Here is a 19557-nt window from a genome sequence, read left to right as displayed (position 1 = left end):
AACATATTCTTCACAAGCAGATTTTATTATTTTATTTTTAATATTTTTTATTGATTTTTTTTGTTGCCAGCTTTGCATTTTTTCATTACTTATCAAGAAAAATTTATATATATTTTCTACAGCTGTAAAACTTTCTTTATGTAAGATAAACGAACATCATAAACAGTTTGAAGAAAAAATAAATAAAAAGTTAAAGTTAAAATACTTTCAAAATATTTTTTGTAATAGTATTTTCTACAGAATAAATGCCTTTTTTTCCTTTTTTATATATGAAGTACAGTATCAATGTTTCCTCTTTCAGAAGAAAGAACGACATTGTTACATTGACACTCATTACAGAGGACACATTGATACTCCTGTTACTCACAATCAATTTTTATATAGAATAGGGGAAAAAAATAATAATAGTAATAATAATTTTTTGTATAAGAAAGAATCATTTTCTTAGAAAATGATTAAATAATTATACTTTATTTAATTATATATTTTTAATTTCTATCATTAAATAACCAATAAATTTATTTTTTTGTATAATAATGTAACTTACAAAATTTTATTTTATTGTTTTTTAAAAAGTCAATTTAAAATACAGAAAACTAATTTTTTCTTTTATTACTATTATTATTATAAAATTATATAATAATTAAGTATATAAATATAATAATAATAATAAGTATTTTTATCATAATAAATTTATTTTAATTAAATGTTATATAAAATATATGATATTATGCTTAATTGTAATTGAGTAAAGAGGTAGGCAGGCATATTTTGCAGGAATTTTCATTCAGTTAGAATTTATATATGTCCAGAGCTGAAGAAAAAGTGTTTTTGGGTATGAATATCCTGTTAAGTTTTATATACATGGGCCTAAAAACATATAGTTTTGCCTATTGTAGGCTATTTTATATCATTGGCACTGGCCCTGTATGCTTCTAACTGAATGCATATGTTAATTAAAGACAAAAATATTAAAAGAAGTATATATATATATATATATATATATAGGAATTTAAAGAGGGGATTTAGAAGATATTAACATTTTAAAAAGTGAATAAAATTATCCGAAAAATTAAGTTGAAACTAAAACAAATTATGCTATACCTTTTTTAATCCAGGCTATTTTGACAATTAAAAAAAAAGAAAGAAAAGAAAATCAGTTTTTAAATTCTAATCAATTAAAAAATTTATCAGAATTTAATCTAACTATCCAAAATAAATTAAAAATTAATTTAGAAAATCAAAATCGAAAAAAAATGTAATAATATATTAAAAGTATTTGTATAAATTTATTGTTTTGTAGGTAGCTTGGTGAAGGGGAACTAAAATTAGAGAAAAGTTTTCAAGAGATAACTGAATTAGTGGAATATGCCTGTCTAATTTAAATCCAGTGATTTAAAGGTAAATTGTAATTAAATTTATTATTTAATTTTAAATCACGGAAATAAAATTAATCAATCAAATTAATTCCTAATTATTCTTGTTTAGAAATGCTGTTTGAATATAATTACCGAATTGATTTTACATTATACTTCAAATATTTTAATAGGATTTCAAAATTTATGACTATAATGATTTATAATCACATTAAACAGTACATATTCCATTAAACTGTTGAGTAATTAGTTGTTATTCAAGAAGTTTTAAGTGGAAATTGTTATAAACTGCTATTTTATCATGATATATTCAGTTATACTGAACTTAAATATTGCTACTTAAGTGTTTTTTTTTTTCTTCCTTTCCTTCCCTTTATCAAAATAGAAATTTTATTTTTTTTTAAATTTTGTAAGTATTATAATAATAATAAAATTTTATTTTATTCTTTTTCTAAAGAAAAACTTTGCATACTGAAACTCCTTTTGTCAATATTGAGTTTATCCAAGACTAGGATCTGATATAATTTAGATAATGCAGATAAGGTATCATGTACTAAACTGTTGCATTTAATGATGGTAATGACTCGCAAGATAAATATAATCAATAAAGATAGAATAATTAAATAGAATGACTCAATTTAAATTTATAATTAATTAATCTTATATCAAACTATTGTCAATTTTCTTATAGGGAAAATAAAGCTTCTCTTATTGTAGAAAATGTATATAAAACTTTAATTACTTTAAATTATATATTTTTAATTTGAAAACGTATAACAGACATTGTAAATAATTAATTGTAAAGTTTTATATACGTTAAAAATTTCTATAAAATATTTAAACATCATTAAATTTTTCGCTAATTTTAATTAATTTTTCAACGTTAATTTGCTTTTTAAACTATTAATTAAAACGAAGAAATATTTGAATTATTTTGATTTAATTGTTTTTTTTTAGCCCTTTTGTTTCTAATTGTATATATAACATTATACAAAACAGAAATTAGATTTAGTTTAGAATTTTTGTTTTCTTTTGAGAAATCGCTTTGCTGGCGCGCGGCTGATGCGACGCGACGCGACGCGAAACGAGTAATGACAAATTCTTAATAATTTTCCTTTCTGGTTTAGGTAATTATTGAAAATCGATAAATGTCATTGTACTAAAATAACGATTTCTTTAACGTAAAAATTACTTCCTTTCTTTAATTTTTAGTTATGGTAAATACATTAAATTGATTATAAATTGTTTAATGAATTACTTTTTTTTTCTTCTTTTTGTAGGAAAAAAAATTAAATTTCATAAAAATAAATTATTATTTTACACATCCCGATTTAAAATTTATTAAAAATAATAAATTATTAATAAAAATAAATCGTAAATTTAATTATTTTACTAAATAATGTGCCATTTTTACGACTTTCTTAATATAAAAACCGATCGATAATTCCGCATTAAGATTAATTTACACGAAAGTAAACGTTTGTTTAACTTTAAAAATAAAATAAAATAAATTTATAATTTAATTTATAAACAAAATTTTATTACCCATTACTAAAATTAAATTTAGATTTTTACATTTTTCTCGCAATCTATTATTGATATTTTCAATAATAATAATAATATTAAAAAAAATTGAATTCGAGAAGAAAAAATAATTAAAAAAAAAAGAAAATATAATTTAATATCGAATCAACAAAATAAAACATAATAATTCAAAAGGAAAATTAAATTAATAATAATATGGGGCTACACAAAGGGGGTCGAACATCATTTTAAACTACATAATATTGTATGGAACAAAATTAGAAATGATTATTTTTAATGGAACTTTCAGAATTACATTTTCTTTTTTGGCTCATAAAAAATAAATTGTAGTCCTAATAAGAAACAAATAAAAAAAATTATATATATATATTTAATTTTTAAAAATAAGTTTTAAAAAAATTGGTAGAGTTTAAGAGTTAAACATACATTTTTCTATTCAGAAAAAGGAAAGAATTGATGTCCCTCCACTTTGTTTCTTCCTTCAGAAAACCGATCAATATTAATTTTGTTTCTGAGATCTGTGTTAAAATCGATCTTAAATCATGTAAAATATTGACTTTTATTCTCTTGCAGTTTATTCTTGAGAACTGAATGGTTTACGACGTCAGTTAGACTTAGATTTATATGCAAGACCTCTTCATTGTTTATCTCCTATAGAAACTCCCCTATAGAATAAAAAGAGACAGAGGAGGAAAAAAAAAAAGAATTACTTTCTGTGCTTTATCTTTTAATATAATATAATTACATTATCTTATAAATAAATATATTTATATAAGTATACTTAATTCGTATTTTATGTTTAATTTATCCGAGTAGATATCTCAGATAAATTGAAGTTTGGATAAATTGCTGTGTTTGTTGTTTTCCCTTGTGAGATCACAAAGTAAAAAGGTAAAGAAGAAAAAAAAATGATAAGAGTAATTGAACTTACTGATAGTAACATAAAAATGGAATAGAATTGAATTCTTGTTTAATTGTAATTAAATTTAGATAATGGAAATTAAATTAATGTCATTATTTTTAATTAAGACTTATATATAATTAAAGCAATTTAAGAATATATATATAATAATAATAAATTTATATAAAATATATATTATTTATTAAATTTTCAAATGATTATAGTGTTTGAATTTTTGTTGTTTTTTAATATAATATTTATTAAACATTTCTGTATAAGTATTTTATTTAAAAAAATGTAAGAGAAAATTCAATAAATGTTTTTAATATAATATATTTATAAAAAGTATATTCAAAAAGAAAATATTTAAAAAAAAAAATGCAAAATGAATATTTTAATATGAAAAGAAGGATATTCCTAAGATAGAGAAAGAAAAAAAATATTCAGTTTCTTACCTGATACATAATATTTTTTTCCCTTTTTTTAAAGATATATTTTTAAAAAAACTGCAGTTTTATTTCCTTCACGAGCTTCCAATGAATCCTGGAGAATATTTTTTTTACGTTGGTTGGAAGATTTTAAAACCCATGTAAGGCTTTAGTGTTATATAGATTTATCTATCAAACATTTTACGTTTTAGATTTTACAATGAGAGAAAACTTACAGGTTGTATTTTTATATTTGAAAGAGAGAATAAAGAAATTTTAAAACTGAATTTCTTTGTCATATACTAAAATTAGAACAATGAAATTTTTGAAAAGACCTTCAAAACAATTTCCTCGGTATCACTGTATAACAAGATTGATTATATCACAGCTAAGTAAGCAATGTTTATAAGACTATAGTACGGAAATAATCGAAATTGAAATGACATATCAAGAGGGAGAACAATGATTAATAATGCTTTTGTATAAAAAGAAAATTAACTCGATCACAAACAATAAAATGTGACACTTTCACATTGCCTAAAGCGTAAAAATTTCAAACATTCGATTTGCGCTTTCATCAAGTAATCAAAATGAAAAATTGTCTCATACAAAGGACAGACTTTTGATCCTTCTTATTGAAGATGTTTCAAGTAACTATTTGTAAAAGTAAAAAGAATAATAAATAAAAAAATTGTAAAATATTACAAACTCGACTTTAAATATAATTAATTATTGCATTTTTCTGAAAATAATTTCAAGAAAAATGCTTTATTTTCTATAAAGAATGATAAAATTATTACAAATATAACATTAAATAAATAATAATGCAGTAAAATATACCATTATGAATAGAAGATGTTTGTAATTTGAATAAAATTTACATGTATATAACATATAAATATTTATTATTATTATTATTATACATTATAATAAAATATTTAAATATTTTAAATCTATTTAATTTATTTTTCTTCGACCTTTGTTATTAAAATTTCAATTATTTAAGAAATTTACATTAATAAAACTTATAATAATACACCATTTATATATTTATAACATTGCCACATTTCATAATTACGTATTAATAATGAATAAAAATTATATTATAAATATTAATTAATATGATTTTCATCTTTTAATTAATAAATAATCTTTTAATAAATTATATTCAAACAATTTAAATGTAATATTTTCTATCGAAACGTATGGAATTAAATTTTTATTAATTTATAAAAAATTTATCGTCGTGTTATTAAGAGCGATCAACATAACATTTAGTTAATTTTACTCCATGTAATATTATATTAGTGCTATAGACGTACTAATTTATTAAAATCGTTTGCAAAACTCAAATATACCAAGGCAAACAAATACATATTTAATGAATCATTATTATTAGAATATACGACATTATTATTAAAGTAGCATTAAATTTCCATCACAGAATAATTTAACTTAATATCATTGAACGTATATTTAAATTTAGCAAAATGGAAATTATTGATCCACACTCCAACTAATTAAATTATATTTTTAAAAACTGTCTAATTTAAGTAAAATTATTCTTTCCTTTTTTTTTAATTATATATACATATATATAAATTAAAATAACATTTCCAGCATCGATTTAAAGGAGGGAAGAAAAAGAAATAATGAATTTTTAATATATTAATTTTCTGATAAAGTAGATAAAATAAAGTTTAAAATTTTCTAAAAATACATTTTTGTATAATTATTTTTGCAGTTTTGATAGAGAAAATATACAGTAAGAGAACGAGAGAAAGAGAAGAGACAGAGGGAGAGTGAAAGAGAGAGGGAAGGGATGTTTTAATTACTTACAAAAGTAATTAAAACACTACCTATTAGAAATGCAAATAATTATACAACATTCGCTATTACTTAATTACTTTTGTGTTCATTAATACAAAAGCTGAAATTTTTGTTTTGTTTATACTTAATGCGAATTTTATTTTTATTTTCTTTAAAAAAAAACAACTTTTAAAAAAAGTGTATATATATATACACTTTTTCTTGTTTTAGAAATTAAAGTTTTAAAAATAACATTATTTTAAGTACTTTTTTTCCCCCTTCCTTTTTGTAATTAGAAAATGAAATGTTTGAAAATGATAATTACTTAAATGAACATTTCTAGAAAAATAATTTATTCCGTAAACGTTAATGACGTAATAATCAAATTATTGCTATTGTAGTAAACTAATCGATTTCTTTTTCTAGAAGTATCGATTTTTAACTAATGGAAAGTAAAGTCGATTGGAAATTTGATATTTTACTTTTTAATATTATTTATAAAAAATGTTTTGTAAATATTTTTAAACATTTTGTATAAAAAATATTTTATGTAATAATTTAAAATGATATTTTCCATGTAAACCAGGAGGGAATTATTTATTATAAACATTTCTATTTAAAAAAAAAGAATGAAATGAATATTTATAATTTTTGTTTTATTTATTTAGATTTAACATTGTAAAAAAAAGAACTTTCTCTATTGTCTGATGCTCGATAAGAAGAATTCTTCTTGTTATATATATATTATATAGTATATAATCTTATATAGAATATGGATGTTATGAGATACAAAATAAATAAAATAAAATAAAATTTAGTAGAGTCTTGAATATAGGATGTAAATATATTGAATATAGTGTACTGAAGTGAAGTATATCATTGTAAATAGATATATGCTATTTATTCCCTTATCTTTAAAATATGAGACGGTTCGGAATTTATAACTTTATAAAATGTTTATAGGCAATATGGAAATATATCAGTTTTTATTTATCAGTATATATATATATATATATATATATGTACGTAAATTCATTTTTACTCGTATATATATAACATTTTATATATTTTAGCTCCTTTCATTCTTTTCTACTGATTTTAATTATGTTATATGTATATTTTTATGTAATTCTACAATTTATATTTTCATTTTATATTATAAAACTACCTCATAAAATGTTTGTAGGCAACAGTATTATCTACTAGTGTATAAAGATATATATGTGTACGTAAATTCACTTTATTATGTTCTTAATGACATTCTATACAAAACGTTTTAAGTATTTTCCAGCCTTTGTACATTAATTGTATTTAAGTTTATATACTACTGATTTATATAAATTACTTTATAAGTTATTTATGGGCTATGTTAAGGGTACCGAATATTTTACACATTTAGCCAGGTTTCCGTATTAGACAGGTTTTTAAGGTTGTAGTAAATGTAAATAAATGAGTCGGTAAATTAATTATTTCTTTTATGAATAACGTATTATACAATATATATCAAGTTGTTTTATTTTAATCTACTGATTTTAATTATGTTTATGTACATTTTATGTTATGAAATTACTTTTTATTGATCAAGGGAAAAGAAAAATAGTAAAGAAACTTATCACGTGATATTTTTCCACAAGATCCATCATAGAATTTGATTTTTGTAAAAGTTCAAAATACAATTTTATTATTCAGAGAATATCACGAAATCGTCAACTCTGTCACATTTATGAACGAATATCATCTTCGTAATAAAATATTTACTGTGAAAGCTATTCGTGATACATTACATATTTAACCATGTCATTGAATAATTTATTCAACCCGAAATCAATAACCTGAGAGCGATCTGTAAATACATAAAAATCTAATTAATTTTAAAATAATCTTCTTCTTCTTCTTCTTCTTCTCCTTAATGATGAAAGAAGAATAATCTTCTTAATGAAAGAAAAGATTATATTTTCGAATTTATTTATGTAATTAATAGGAATAAATTCATTTACTTAAAACGGTTATTTTTATTTATGATCTAAAAATTGATATAAATGGAGAGATTTAATGCAACGGACAGCAATCGTGACGGACTTAAAGAATGTTGGATGTAATGGATATAATTAATTTATTTTTATTGTCTAGTTCATTTATCTGTTCTTTTTTTTCTAATGTTTTTACTTATAAATTATTTATCCTCGTCGTTATTGTTTTTCACTTTATCTTCAATTTATTTTGTTTTATCTTCTTTACATCAGTTTTCCTAAATTTCATTTATATGTTTTTTTTATTTTATTTCCATTTTCTTTTTAATTTGTAGTACAAAAACGGCTATTTATAAAATTAAAAACAGAAATAAGAGGAATTTTATTTTAAAATGTAACTTTCAAAAATTGTTTAAAAGTGCGTAAAAGGGGATAACTTAAAAAATCAAATTTTTAATCGAAAAATATATATTTTTATTTTTATAAATTTAATATATTATAACATGTATAATAAATTTAATTTATTAGCTTATTTTTCTTTACTTTATAAAGCTGTTTTAAAAAATAAAAAATAAAAAAATGTGTTTAAGAAATTCCACTTTAAAAATTTAATATAGTTTATTTATTTTTTTAATTTAATAAATTTAATTAGTTTAACATTTTTATACAGAAAAACTTTTGTAAAAATATTTTTATACAATCAATAATTTGTATGCTAAGATGAGAAAAACTTCAAATATATAAATAATTATTTTAATTTAATTTATTTAATAAACTTATTTTATTTTTAAAATAATTGTTTTTAGTTTATTTATATTACTTTACAGCAGCGCTTCTCGATAGAAACTATTATTCTTCAGGGAAAAAGTACGTTCCATAAGGCATAAATTAGTCTTAGTATGAAAAAAATTGAGATTTACACTATAATACTGCTAATAATAATAATAATAATAATAAAGATCTTTATTTGCATTAAAGCTAGGCCTTGTTACAGAAGGTTTATACAAATAATAGTAATAATAATAATAATAATCAGAGCTCTACTTATAAACAGGCGCAGTAGGGCTGTAGATATAGCAGGGCCCAAATAAAGTTTAATTTTGATAAAAAGTATAAAATAACGAATTCTTCTACGTTAAATTACAATAAATATCGGTGCCCTGCAAAGATATATGATCCTTGTTTTATAATAATCTTTCAAAGGGACCTCTCAAGTGCATTCCGAAAAATGGAAGTACAGTCTTTAAGAATTTCTTATTTATATTATCCTTAACACTCAGTTTTAAGTATTGTGAATAAATTGCAAAAATAATACTAATTATAAAGTATGTTATTTTAAAATATTGTCAGCGAGCAATTTCTAAGGATAGATTGAACAATACACTCCTATGATCAAAAAGGGCAACTTCCTGGGGCCCTCAACAACAGAGGGACTCAGGAAATTGCCCTTTTTGCCCATAGCAATCTTCTATGAGAAAATATTTTCCCAATAAGAGTTCTTCCAAACAAAAATGCCTGGATTTAACACTGTACACGGGGCCTCCTCGTCAAAATTTGTCTGGGCCCCACCGAACACACTGTAATAATGTTGGCACCGTTTTAAGTTGTATCGATTACTTTAAAAAATACACATTATTAAAATTAATGTTTTATAAACAAATAATTTTAGAATATAAATATAATTATTATTAATTTTTTGTCACGGTAATTACAATAATTGCGAAAATAATTCCAAGTAAAATTCTTCACAAATAATAAATACATTGCCATTATTTATTAGTAGCGATAACATAATAGCTGTAAATCATATTACGTAAAATTCTTTTAAAATATAAAATTTTAACGCCCATCAAAATGAATTATGTTTTAATTAAATATCCAACATAAATGAAAATTTTTCGTTTCTTTAATTATACTTTATTGTTGTTCTGGGAATTTAATATCATCTTTCATAATTACCAAACTTTAAAAAATAAAAAATGTTATTCAACTTTACTAATTATTCTTTGTAATTGCGCTAATTTTAATTGACCATATAATTATCGCTATTATGTAAGCGATGCGATATCGCCAGCGATTTATAGCGATCGTCGCTGGCGATACGCGATTTTATCTTTTTTTTTTTTTTTTTTTAATTTAATAACATGTTAGTAGAAAAATAACAATAAAAATATGCTAAATTTCTATTATATTACTGTAATTAAAATTATAAATTATGCTTTAGGATATTAATAAATTATAACTTATTTATTTAATATTAATAATTCTAAAGAACGTTACAAATTTTCAGTTAATCTCTTTACTCTTAATGGGATGCTATCATTTAGTTATTAATTACATTACTTCTTAATTAAACTTTTGAAGTAATAAAATGAATTTTTGAATACATTTTCAAGTGAATATAAATATTATAAATTATACTTTATTTTTATTTTATTGCCTATTTTTATGTTCAAAAACTTGAATTATTTTTTCCTGTTGAATATATTTGCTTCGTTCTTCTTATACTATTTAAAGAATAATAATGTAAACAGATATAAAAAAAGTAATCATTTATAAAAGGGTAAAATATATTTATGTATTTTTATATAATAAGATCGATATTTTGTTTATTTTTTAATATTTATTTTTTGGTCAGTTTTATCAATATATCGATTTATACCGCATTATTCTAAACAGTTATTTAAATTATTATAGAGAATTTACTTAAAATTAATTATAATTTTTTTCTTTAAATGAGTGTCATAGCTAACTATATACATAGTTAAACATTTAAAAAATACAATATATATAATTTAAAATATATAACAGTTAATAAAAACGAAATTTTATATTTGAATTTTAAAAAAAAACCCTTTAACATTAAAACGAAATTAAATTAAAGAAAATTACTTTTAATTTTGATGAAATTTATTTTAAAAAATAAAGTAAAATTTTAAAACATTTAATTACAGAATGTGTTTAATATTCATTTAAAATTTAATTGAATTTTAAAAATTGCTAGTGAATTGATAAATAAGTAGATTACATGAAACATTAATGAGATTTTCATTCTATTAAATTAATAATATATTAAATTTATATTCAAGCTTAATAACTAGAAATTTAAAAAAAAAAATAGATATAAAATAAAGAAACTAAAAGATTAAAAAAGAAAACTTTATTAGTTATTATATTTTTTAAAATATATTTTATTAAACAGCTGAAAATATCTGCTAATAATAAAGTTATTATTTTGAAGATAAAAATAAAAATTTAATAAAGTTATTAATGGAGATTTTTATTTTTAATTTATTTATAATAGGGGAAAAAAATATATGCATTATCGACTAATTTAAAATTTAGTTCCTTAAGAAAAATACATTTGAAAAAATATTTAATTTTTATGCCATTTAAAGCAGTTTCTTTAATTAAAAATATCTTTTTTAATTAGATATAAAACTTTTTTACATTAAAAAATTAAACAAAAATAGTGTGTCGAAAGAAAAAAATTTATTAGATTTTAATGAAATTGCAATCCTTTCTGTTCGCTTTAATTAAAATAATTAAAATATAAAATTAGAATTTTGGTTATTTTTATTTCTTTATTTTATTTTATTTTTTTATTTTTTATTTTTTGAAATGTAAACAAAAATTCAAGTCTTTTATTTATTATAATAAATTTATTACAATGCTTCCAACATAATGATTTTAAATTTATTATGTTGGAAGTATTGTAAGTAAAAATTAATAATATAAATTAATGTTTTATTAATAAATTATATACAATATATTTTAATTTTTGAAAAATAAAATCGGTGTTATATTAATTAGAAAATAATTAAAATGTCATTAATTTTATGGAAAATTATATATATATTTTTAGAATGTATAATTATTGCATTTAAGAATATGATAACCTTTACTGTAATTATTTTCTATTAATAATTAACTTTTTTAATTTATCTTTTACCGTTTAATTTAAAAAAAAAACGTTATTTTTGTTATTTGTTTCTATTGTTTCGTGCAACAAAGTTACTCGATTGTTTAATATTTTTCTACTTTTCTTTTCAAAAGAATTAGTTTTATTTATCCCATTGTTTTGTATTTTCCATGTGTTGAAACATTACATTTTCATCAAAGAACCTCACATTTTTATTACTTGATTTTTTAAAATTTTCATCAAAGAACTTCATAATTTTTTCCCTCTTCTTTCTTTTCATTATTTTACTAAAGAATCTCATATTATTCTACCAATTTATCTTTTTCATTACTAAATAACCTCATATTTTTGTTTCTACTTTAACTTTTTTCACTGTTTTACTAAAGGACAATTCATACTTATCTCTCTTTTATTTATCATAACCGGCTTCATTTATGTTTATAAATTATTAATACGAGAATAAATTTTACTAATTCTGAGTGATCATAAATCACATAAAAGATGGCACGTGTGATACTCTAGAATTAAATGTAATTTTATATAAAAAAAATGATAAATTTATGATATGTTAATAATGATGTACGAAATATGAATCTTGATATGTATAAAAAGAAAATTTATATACATTTTTTTTATTTTTTAAAGTAATTTTTAATGAAGTATATATCTAAGTAAAGGAACTGTTTACAAGTAAATGGAAATGATAAAAATTAAATTCAAGAGAATTATACTAGCTTTAATTATCTAAATTTTAAAATGTGTTGATTGAGTGGATTTAAATTGAGAAAATTCGAATTTTCTGTCTAATTTAAAATTCGTTTAATCTGCACGATTTAAAGATGACAGGCTTGAAAAGCCGATAAATATAGCAAAACTGTTATGTTAATTTCTGTTTAAAATAATATAAAATTTTCAATTTTAATAAATTAATTCATAGAATAAAAATTTAATTATTTTATTCAAGGAATTAATAGTTATTTTTGCAAAAAAAAATTTAAAATAAATTCGAAAGAAAGCAATTTAAATTTAAATTATCCAATCATCTTTCGTGAATTTGAATTTTGAATTTAAAATAACCAATTAGATTTTTCGTTGAATTGCTTTTCCGAAAACGATTTTACTTCGTTTTTTATTAGAAAAGTTATGTATTATCGAAGAACAATATTGATTCTAATTTATAAAATTCACTTAAAATCAACAGAGCTGAAACATAAAATAAAAATAAACTATCCTTTACTGGTACGACTTTAGGATTAATAAATATGAATTTATTATGAGTTGTACTAAAATATTTAAATATATTCGTCTAAAAATAAAATTAAAATGAAGGGGGGGGGAACCTTATATGCTCTGATAAGTATGAACAAATGGTTTTTATAATAATTACAGGAATTTTTATCTTGTTGACTGCGATCAACAATTATTTAAATTAAAACAATGATAAACAAAAACTACCAATTTGGCATTCGTTCCAACAAATTTAACTGTTGATTTGTTTTTTACCGTGGACAAAACTTTAATTAACATTATCAGACGGAAAAAAATTAAATTAAAAGAGGTTTTTGTTGATTTTATTAACGTTTTAATACGCTGAAAATACGTACATTTTTTTTCCAAATTAAAACGTTATAATTATTTCTTATGATCTTATCAAAAGTACCTTTATACTTATTAACAACTAAGTAACATCATAGTGATTTTATTTCTAATTTTGTACTTGCTAATAAGATATTTTTTTTATCTTCTTAAATAATCTTCTTTCTAATCTTCCACTCTTTAGCTTATGTTTTAATGACAATAATATCTTTGAAACTAAATAAAAATTGATTTTGTTTGTCCGATAACAACAATTAAATTCCTCCAATAAAAAATTTTTTTCGACATTTTAATTATTGCTACAATGTAATTATTAAATAACGAAATTATTTTAGTTTAAAATAAATACTTTTAGGATTTTAAAAAGATATTTTGAAATTTATTACATTGATTAAATTATAATAAAAAATATTACGCAAGATTATTTTTGTCATATATTTAGAATCTAATTTTAAATCTCTGTTATCTTTCTTTATCTTTAACGTCTAGAATTAAATTTTCAAACAACAATTTTCTTTCTTTCTTCATAATTCTTAAAGAACATGAAAGGTTAACAAACTGTAAAATCTCCGTAAACAGTTTCTAGTATGATAATCTACTTAAACTCGTATCTTTTACAGATTATTTCTTCAAATATCTTTAAAGTAAGCGGGACTTTTCTCTTCTTCCTTTCACTCATCTTGGGTTATAAGCATATTTAATAATTATAAAAAGCAAACTAACTTAAACAAACTTATCTTTAATGTTATTAGAATATTATTAAATTTAATAATTCGTAAATCTAATACAAATGTACTTAAATTATTAATTTTTTTTATTTACGTTTACGTATACAGGAGCGTAAGTGAAGATTATTTAAATAATGATTAATTAATGAATAACAGTTTTTAATTCAACATTAAGAATGCTTTCTTTCTTATACGTCTTCAATCATTTTTATATAATTATTAAATTTATAATACGATTATGGAAATTGTTATAGTAAATCAATGAAGTGTAGGTTACTATAAATCGCATTTTCGTCTCTAAATTATACACCTGTAAAAAGTGCATGATTTACATTTGTTGAGGATATAAGGAACATTTTATATAAGGTCCCAAGCCGACTTTATGGATCATTTTTAAAGGGCCTTGAAATAAAACTCGGTCTCCCTGCCTTGAAAAAGCTTGGGCTTGTACAGTACATGTTACGTGTAAATTCATTCGCCCATCTAAAGCATATTTAAATTAAGCTAAAATAAGAAACTAATATGGTAAATGCTGCTTAAAAACAATACTAATTGTGTAAAACATTTTTTAAGATACTCAATAATATATACGATATATATATATATATATATATACTGATATAATGATCATTTAGCCATGCAGCTACATTAATAATGCTGTAGAATCCATTTAAAGTACTCTTATTACATTTGGTAATGCAGTCGATTGTAACGTATGTCATATATTGTAATTTAATATATTATATTGTAGATAACGTAATATATATCACTTTGTCATATTATAATGCACTGATATAGAATTTGTATTATAACATTTAACAGCTATAAAAGGTAACAATTCAAACGTTTCAAGCTTTGAGTTGATAATTTGATGTCACATGTAAAATACATTTAACAAAATTAATTTTCTTTGAATATTTTTATTAAATAATACAATAAGCTTGTTAACAATGAGCTTCAATGTTTAAATTTTGCATTTTTTTAAAATTTAGAATTATTCATTGAAAACTTCTTATTAAAATCGAGTATCGATTGTTTTTTAATTGATTATTTAAGTTGCACTTTGATGATGTAATAATGCTTATTAAAAGCGATTTAATTTACATATTTATTTTGCAAATTATATTTAAAACCTGCAATTAATTAAGCAAAAAAATTACCAAAAATGTTCAACTTTGTTAATGTTTTTTCTTTTTTGCTTAATGTTTATTAATCGATTAATAAAAATTAGCAATAAAAATAGGTAAATTAAGTTTCAGTTATCGTATCGATTTTAACTTGTTATATACATAATGTTTTTAATTATTCTTATAATTTTTTGGTTAGAATGCCGTAATTTTACGTCAGTTTGATATAATTCCTGCATTTCTGTAATAATAAATTGTAAAATTGACATAAAAGTTTACATCACCTTAAAAAACGCATACGCCTCTAACAATATACGTTTATTTAATTTATTTCATATTTTATGCTTTATAATTATTTTTTTAAATAATCGCAAATTTAAATCGATTACTAAAATAATCGATTATCTGATCTCGATTATTAATGACGTAATAATGTAAAAAAAGTGGTATAATTTACATATTTTTAAAAATCACTAACTGAAATCGATTACTAAAATAATCGATTACCTGATCTCGATTATTAATGATGTAATAATATAACAAAAAGTGATGTAATTTACATAAGCTCATGAGCGTATTATTATTAATCGATTAGTTAAATCGATTTTAAAAAGATTAAAAAGGATAAATTAACATTCATATAACAGTGTAGATTTTCGATTTATCGTGTAGATAAGAGAATTCTTTTAAATAATTATTTTAAAAAATGGTTATTTACAATGGCTTGATAACCTATTTTATCACATAATAATCATTCCTTTTTATAACTTAAACAATTAATGAAAATGATAACCGGTAGCAACATAAAGATTCATTTAAGTAACAGATAAAAATTCCTAAATTCCTTTGAGAAAGAACGGAGTGAGAAAAAGGAAAAAAAGTTAATTTTTGTAAATAATTTTTAAAAAATAGCACGTTCTTGAAATTAAAGAGAGAGAGAGCAACAATCTTCTCCTTGTAATTTAAAAACTAAAAAAATATTCTTGAAAATTCTTTTGTTACGTAAAGTTAAAGGTTAATGAAATGTGATAAAAACTGATGCAGGTAAAACACGTTCCTTTTTTAATTCTTTTCATTAATTTCAATTTTCATGAAGACAGTTTTTAATATTCATATCGTTTCGAGATTTTAAATTTATTTATAACAATCTTCATTAATTTTGAATAAAAAAATTTAAAAAGACTTTAAACAAAAATATATTGAGAATTTAATTAAATATATATATTAAATAATTTTATTAATTTTTATTTTAAAAAATTATGTTTTTTCTTGACGTTTTTAATTAATTTATATTGATTTTTAGTATGAAATTATTAAATTGTATAAATTTATATAAAATTGAAAAATTTTGTTTTTTTTTTAATTTTATTTTAATTTTCGAAATTACTAAAACTATTTTTTTTATTTATTTAATTTAAATTAAAAGTAATTATAGCAGCTTAATTTTTTTTTAATATTTTCCAATTTTTACATAATTTTAATTACTTTTATAAAACAGATTTTAAACTTTAATTAAAATGAAAAATTATTTTTCAAATTACATAATTTAATTTAGTACAATTCTTTCATTATTTCGGCCATTGATCCTATCTATCATTTTAGGTGAAGGTCGTTAATGCTCATAAAATCCCGAGAAACGTCTGTCTGTCTGCCAACAGTAAATCAATATACCTCATTAAACGTGACCAATTATTAAATTAAATTTTACGTATATAAAATTTAATTTAAACGTATATCAATAGAGTGAATTAATAATATTTTTTCCCTGATAAAAATTACTTAAAATTAGAATAAATTCTCAGTTTGACGAATCGAATTGATGATAATTTACCGAATTAATATGTAAGTCTGTTTGTCTGTCTGGCAAAATAATCTTTGATTTTTTTTTATTTTTAAAGGAATAAAATGTTTAAGTTCAAATTTCGAAAATGGATCGATTTTAGGAAAAGCATTAGTAAACACTTCAAAAAAAAAGAGAAAAATTTAATGCATGTTAATGTTTTAAAGAAAAATTTTATTGATTTAAATAATGGAATTTTTATTGACTTTTTAAAAAAATAATAAATAAATTATATTTTAAAATAATTTATAATTCATTTTAAAATGTTATTAAAAAGTTTATAAATAAGTAAAAATAATTTTATAAATGGAATAAATAAATAAATAGCTTAGTTAATTGAATTTTAAATTCTTAAATTTTATTAATGGGAAAAATTTCTTTAATAAAATAAAACATCTTTCAGAAAAAATAATTAATAATTAAATACTTTTTAAAATAAAGTAGTAACTAAAAATTAAATAGTTTTAGTTAAAAAGAATTGACTACTAATTTAATAAATTATTATTTTATAAAATTACAATATATAACATTTTATTGTGTTTTTTAATGTTTCATAAAAGAGCAAACGTAATACTATAATTAAACTTAATCATAATTTAATTGTATTTTATAAATTTAATAACAAGAATTCTTACTTTTATTTTATTTAGTACATTTTTTCCCCCCAATCATTTCTGATGAGAAAATTTATTTACTTTTAAGTATTTTATTTGCAAAGATAAACTAAGCTTTGTGTCTTTAATAAAATTCGTGAATCTTTAACAAAATTGTCAGCATGCGAGAAGGGGAGTAATCTTGAATTTCATTTACACAAAGTGATGTGAAGCAGATTTGAAAAACTATTTATCACCGAGTCTTATTCATCTGCTGATGGAAAAATAAATAAAATAAAATAAAAATAAACAGGGGGAAAAGTCTCTATTAAAGAACTACATTTTAAAAATTACAAATTAAAAACAAGAAAAATTTCTTTTAAGAAACATCATTATAGTGCTTATAAAATTTAAATTATTTGTAACAAATATTTTTAATGGCGTAAAATGCATTTAAGTATAAATACATTTATCTTTAATTTATTATAATGGCTTATAAAATATTAAATACTATTTTTCTTTTATAATTTAAGTAAATTTATTTTATTGCAGAGTTTAAATTATGTTGTAAAATGAGCGTTAAATAATATCGATTTCATTATAATTAAGTCTTAAATATCGTTAACTAGATACGTTAATATTTGTATAAACATTATTTTAAAATAAAATAATAATAATAATAAAGTTTTTAATATTTTAAATTTCATAAAATTCTTTACAAAAATTTATATCATTTTGATTTTTATTTACAGAAATTTAATAGAATTTTTAACTAACTCTATTCATTTCTTACGAATCTCTTAACGTTATTGATTTTGTGATCTTATTTAGTGACTTAGAAAATTGTTTAAAATGTTTCTAAATTCTTTTAATGATTCTTCTTCACTATTAAATTCTTTATTATTTTTTATATTTTTACATTAGGAAAGTACTAGAATTTTATATTAGAGAAAAATGTTCAGTAACTAATTTAGATAATACAGATTCAGGTTATCCTTTACGAAATGATTTTATCTCGAACAGCAATTTTAAAAGAATATTTTCGAAATTTTATTTATATGTTGAATAAATGTAAAATTAAATTTTATTCTTAAGAAAAAAAAAGTAATTTTTTCAATATAAAAATATTAATAAATACCGAATTTTTAAAGCATTAAACTGCGAATAATTGGTAGATAAAAATAAAGAAAATATTCATTAATATATAAAATACAATTATTCGATATAATAAAATTAAATTTTTTATAATGGGGGTCATTACATCAAGAACATTGTTAATTGTAATTAAACAAAATTCAATGGAAAAAGAATTAAACGTACAAAAATTATCGTGACGTCATAATAAAGGAATGCAATTTCAAAAAAAAAAAATGCAGCCCAAAAACTTTATTTTAATTACTTTTTTTTAGTCAAGAAAATACAGAAAATTTACTACAAATTTTATTTTTATTTACCATATCTTACGTTATTTGTTTCAGTTCGCTTTGTACATTATTGAGTTATTCTCCTTGGAAATCTTTGATCCTTATTAAATGATAAAATGTACGAATCGAATATCTTAAATTCTTTTTCAAATTATAAAATAACTAATGTTGAAATGAATTATAATTCAATTTATATTTATATTTATATTTTTTTTATTTTTTATAAAATAAAAATTTAATTTAGTTTTTTATTACACAAATGTATAATACATTATTTGTTAAATTAATTTGTAAATTA

At 20.2% G+C, this 19557-nt stretch overlaps 1 protein-coding gene across 2 annotated transcripts in view; it reads left to right on the top strand.

Moving 5' to 3' along the window:
• LOC136973492 (uncharacterized) overlaps window positions 1-19557 on the top strand; it is a 183927-nt gene that overhangs the window by 43910 nt on the left and 120460 nt on the right. Inside the window, exons 2-3 of one of the 2 annotated variants that reach the window (XM_067268223.1) lie at window positions 1304-1401; window positions 17005-17059. The exons of the other annotated variant lie outside the window; for it this stretch is intronic. Of the exons in view, the coding sequence (XP_067124324.1) occupies window positions 17018-17059 (42 nt within the window). The 5' untranslated portion in view covers window positions 1304-1401; window positions 17005-17017. The remainder of the gene's footprint in view (window positions 1-1303; window positions 1402-17004; window positions 17060-19557) is intronic. 2 annotated transcript variants of the gene reach the window in all.

The sequence above is a fragment of the Centruroides vittatus genome, unplaced genomic scaffold (assembly GCF_030686945.1).
Source record: "Centruroides vittatus isolate TY-2023 unplaced genomic scaffold, ASM3068694v2 contig_318, whole genome shotgun sequence".
Taxonomy (NCBI): Eukaryota; Metazoa; Arthropoda; class Arachnida; order Scorpiones; family Buthidae; genus Centruroides; species Centruroides vittatus.
Note: the sequence above shows the minus strand (reverse complement) of the source record. Positions and strands in the feature narration are given on the sequence as shown.